The sequence below is a fragment of the Arachis ipaensis genome, chromosome B09 (assembly GCF_000816755.2).
Source record: "Arachis ipaensis cultivar K30076 chromosome B09, Araip1.1, whole genome shotgun sequence".
NCBI lineage: Eukaryota > Viridiplantae > Streptophyta > Magnoliopsida > Fabales > Fabaceae > Arachis > Arachis ipaensis.
In genome coordinates, this window is record NC_029793.2 from 116,376,740 (window position 1) to 116,382,010 (window position 5,271).

General features: G+C 36.3%; 1 protein-coding gene across 2 annotated transcripts in view; it reads right to left on the reverse strand.

Annotated features, from left to right (window-relative positions):
• The window catches only part of LOC107618600 (protein SIEVE ELEMENT OCCLUSION B-like), a 6,812-nt gene extending 6,271 nt beyond the window's left edge, over positions 1 to 541 (reverse strand). For both annotated transcript variants that reach the window (XM_021112438.1, XM_016320709.2), the window contains exons 1-2: positions 295 to 541; positions 81 to 173 (exon numbers count right to left, since the gene is read on the reverse strand). In XM_021112438.1, coding sequence (XP_020968097.1) covers positions 81 to 173; positions 295 to 498 — 297 coding nt within the window. In that variant the 5' untranslated portion in view covers positions 499 to 541. The remainder of the gene's footprint in view (positions 1 to 80; positions 174 to 294) is intronic.

Genomic DNA, 5,271 nt, shown 5'->3' on the forward strand with positions numbered 1-5,271 from the left:
GGTAGAAAAGGTAGAAAACACATACACTATATATACGCTATTGAACAATAATAATAATAATGGATTTATTAATGAATGACCTCGAAATAGATTTGCTTGAGTGTGCAATGAGGTGAACTAAAATTGGCTAGGGGCATCTTGTCGTCTATATGTTCCATCATCGATTTAGAACCCTGCAAGATTCATGACATGTGCATATTAATAGCTATAAGAAGGTTAAGAATAATTCTATTAGTTACTTTTTTTTTGTTGAAAAAGATCGATACATTATTGAGAGATATGGGGTTTAATTACCTCAAAAAAATTATCAACAATGGAAGTTGAACGCCTAAGGGTAGTGTAAACAAGAGTGAAGAGAGAATCCACATCAAACTTAGTGTCACTATGAACATGTGTTGAGTATATTTGCTCCAAGATCTGCTCGTCAGACATGGCTAATGGATTATGCTCCCTATCCGCTGTCTGGAGTAGGGACTTCAGTGACAACTTATGAACCATTATTATCCTATTTCTATTCTTACAAAACTTACAAGAAATCTAAAGCTTGTTGGTGGTGCACCAAGTTTCCTTGTTCTTCCTTATTTATATCATAGAAAATGACTGAATGAAAAAGGATATGGAATATTTTATGGATTTAACTTTTATAAGTAGTCATTATAAAAAACTTCTATATATATCATTTAAAATAGGAAAATGATGGTTGCACCATATTTTATGTACAAGTTTTTTTTAATGATATAAAAAAATTATTATCTTTTTCCACTTCTCATGAATCATTTTAAATATAAAAAATGAAAAGTATACAAGAGAAATATATTAAAAAATGATGCATGTAATATTTCTCTTTAAAATATTTGATTGGAGTGTATTCTACCTTTAAAAAAAATAAAATTGATTGAGTCTTATAAATAGGTAAATAAAATACTGTAATAAGATTACTATTGTACCAAACCAACTTAGTTGGTTTAGTAGTTACTTCACTAATTTGATTAAATAAATATTGATAATTCAAATTCTGTTTTATATATGCAATAATTCAATGGTCAATGATAAAATTTTAAATAGAATTTAAATTTGGATAAAATTAATTTTTGACCTACCAAATTAAAAATTATCATAAAAAAAAAAGAGTAGTACTGTACCGGTAATTGATGATGATGAAAAACCGAAAAAAAAAAGGACTTTTCTTGTGATCAACCATTGCATGCAAATAAGTTCATTTATTTCATGATAAGAAATTCATGAAGCAGTAACAAAGATAACATCCAAATGATATACCAAACTCAAAACCTAGTAAAATTGAACCTGTACAATTGCATTAACGACTAGCACTGTAGCACATTACCACAAGAAAAATGTTAAATTGTGCTAACGTAAAATTGTGCATGAATATCATAGGAATATTTGAGAGAGTGAGAGAGGAGGGGGAATTAATAAGAGAAGTGCATTCATTTTTTTTTAGGGCAAATGGCTTATATAAACTAACTGTGAATAAAATTTATCCAAATCACCCAAAGTAAAAAATGGTATATGAATTTCTCAAAGCATGTAATTATGTAAATCAAAATAGGCATATTCAATTTAGTAGAGTTTCATGCAAATCGAATCAATTTCATTCGATTTATGCATACATGGTTAGGGTTCCTAGTAAATCGAACCAGCACAATTTGATATACCATGGTCGTAATATCCATAAATAAATCGACACAGTGCAAGTCGATTTACTGTGTATTGAGCAACACATGTAAATGGATGTAAGCTAATTCGATTTACTAGAGACCAAATGTATATAAATAGATGTTGAACGTGAATTTCTCATCATAGTGATATTCAATGGCTAGTGATGAGAGTTTTTTAGTTTTGGTGTAGTATAGAGGATCGATTAAAAAATGCGTTTTGAAATTAAGTTTACTGATAAGGATCCGCTTAGTGTTTTCCTCAAACCTTTAACAAGTTTCACCGAGTTTCAGAATACTATAATCCGAAAATTGGGATTGCAAGGCATTAAACGGGTAGATAAGTTATTCTACAGAATTTCGATTTTCGTTGTGCGGGATGATGTGAAATACGATTCGTTCGCCATAGGCAGCTACGAAGATCTGCAAGTACTGTTCCATTATTGTTGGCAATTCCCAGAGGTGAGAACCCCTAAGCTGTTGGCCAAGCTTGTGGATGTAGTCTCTAGTTCAGGAGGTTCTAACCATAATCCTCAGCCTTCAGCCACGGCAGCCTGCTCTAGTTCGAGGCTGGTTGGTGCCTCTTCATCTTTACCCATGATTGAGCCTGAGGTAGCTTTGGTTGCCTTCCCATCCTTCGCCGCTAATCTAAATCGCGCTTATGACAACAGGGTAGAGCACCAGATAGTGTGGAAGATGTATTTTAGGATGAGAATGATGATGATGTGGAGCCCGCCACCATTGCCGATGATAGCGATGATGAGCTAGCGACGAGTACTCCAGCTGAGGGTGGTGCAGCGGCTAGTTCAGAAACTCCGCAATACCCCCTCGCACTTTTTAACCTTGGACTTGGATGCCATGAGACAGCAGGGGGTACTTGGCGCGCCTGTCGGATTTGGGACCACAGACACACAGGATACAGGAGGAGTAGTTGAGTTCCAAGTTAGTCAACAGTTTCAGGATAAAGAGGAGACCGTGCTGAGCGTGAAGACTTATAGCATCCGAAGTGGGGGTTAAGTATAAAGTGTTGGAATCCGATTATCACAAGTACCACGGGAAGTGTAAGAAATTCGGCAAGGGGTGCATATGGTTGATTCGTATTAGTCTCTGCCAACGCAGAGGTATATGGGAGGTAAAATGGTACAATGGACTGCATACTTTTCTAGCCACTTTCATATCCAGCGATCATAGGAGGCTTGATTATCATGTGATTTCGGCCTTCATACTGCCTATGATTAGAGCCGATGCTTGCCATGTCAATCAAGGTACTGCAGAATATGACAGAGGCCTATTTTGGTTTTCGACCGACTTACAGGAGGGTTTGGATGGCTAAGCAAAAAGCCATGGCTCAGATTTACGGAGACTGGAAAGAGTCATATAATGAGTTACCGCGATGGGTGTTAGGGGTATAGATGATGATGTCGGGTAGTGTTGCAGTGTTGAGGACGATTCCTGTGTGACTAAGTGGCCAAGTCGATGAGCCGTGCACTTATTTCCACCGTCTCTTTTGGACATTCCCATTGTGTATCGAGACATTCTGACATTGCAAGCCTCTAGTTAGTGTTGACGGGACCCATTTGTACGGCACATATGTCGTTGAACCTCGCAAGATGGGCCAGCCCAGCAATCTGGAGATACGACATGATCCTATCGTCTAACGGCATACCATACTGCCTCCTCATGCTCGTGATACATCGGTGGAGCAGTATGACATTGAAAAAATTCTCTTATAATCATAACACTTTATAAAACAGCAATCACCATAAACAGGTACTTTTAATCGAAAAATACTTTAATAAGAATTCTATTAAACTCTCGAAATCACTTATCCAACATGCATTTGTGATTTGAATACTCTAACACACTACTATCCTTATATCAACACTCTAACCACTATTTGAGATTTAAAGATTCTAACAATTATAATATTTAAGCACTTAACAGTGTAGTATCGCTAACCAGCTTCTAACACACTACTACCCCTAAATAAAAACTCTAACTACTACTTGAAGTTTATACATTCTAATCATTCTAATAACCAAGTTCTAAGCAATTTAATATCATTATAACCTCTTCATGCACGCTACTAGCGATATGTGCAACCCCATCCAACTGGTAGATTCTGTTCGGGTCGTCTTCCATTCTGATAACTCACCTTGCTTTCTCTGGATTTGGTGGGGTGTGATTTGGTAAAATGTAATTCAAATGAAATGAATTCAAACTATATATAGCGACAGTGCATGTAAATCGAATGAGGATATTTCGATTTACATTGAAGGACCAACTTATATAAATCGAATCAGGTGTTATCGATTTCATAATTCGATGTATCCTAATTCGAATTACTATGGGCAGCCTAATTCGAATTACTATGGGTGATATAAAATCGTGTACTTTAATAAATCTATGGGTCCTGATTCAATTTAGTGGAGCAAGGCTAAATCAACATGAGCCAATTCGATTTATATATAGCTCAAGGTATTTTATTAAATCGATACAACCTAATATGATTTACTATTATAATTCGTAATTCGAATTAAACTAATTCTATTTACATAGTTACATGCTTTAGAAAATCCACATACTACTTTTTACTTTGAGTAATTTGAATAAATTTGAGTAAATTTGATACACAGTTGATTTATCTAGGTCATTTGTCTCTTTATTTTTTAGGTAAACATTTGCCCCTTCTTTTGTTAGGTAAACATTTTTTAACAAATGTTAGGAATAATTTTTTTATCTATTTTATATTTAGCCACCCAAATCTTTTTTGCTTTTATTGAGCGTTTTAGCTGACCTAATACTTGTTGCTGAATTGTTAACATGGTTGTTAAATTAATACTTGATATGTAACGTATACTTCGGCAATCAGAACAGACAAATTCGAAATACAATACAATCAAATAATAACAAACCCAACAAATCCGGACGAGCTATGCTAAGCTTGGAAATGTAACCAACAATTCAAACGTTATCAAGAAAGATAACCTCGGCAGAAGCGGAGAATCCCGAGATACGCTCTAATCAAACAAACCTAAAACGCCTATATAAGTAGATAGGTAACCTCGGAAAATGATAGGTCACATAACTCACTCTGATTTATTATTATCATTTCTCTTACTTCATATTCTTACTTGAGCGTCGGAGTGCTTTTTGCAGGTGCTTCCGCCGCGGTGTTCCAAGCCCAACCGACGTATAACTCTTCCACCTAAAGCTCGGTATACAGTGGAGGAAGTTGTCATACCTCGGACTCATACGCACGGAACATTTGACGCCCACTGTGGGCCGCGAGTTAATCTAACCCCACTATTTCTCCTACATTACTCTTTGGTATTTTCTTTTGTGTAGGATTTTCCACCCTCCAACATGGCCGATAATGGAGTTCACCAGCTCACTCAAGCCGAGCTTCTGGCCCAGATGGCAAAACTCCAGGCAGAAGTTCGAAGGCTTTCCGAGCTTTCCAACCAAAAGAATGACGGAAAGCACGAAGACGGAAACCCTAAAAGCTCGACCTTGGGCAACACAAACCCTCTAAGCATCACCCCACCAAAGGAGAAGCTAACGTTAGACAATCCCTTTTCTGAAGAGATCACCA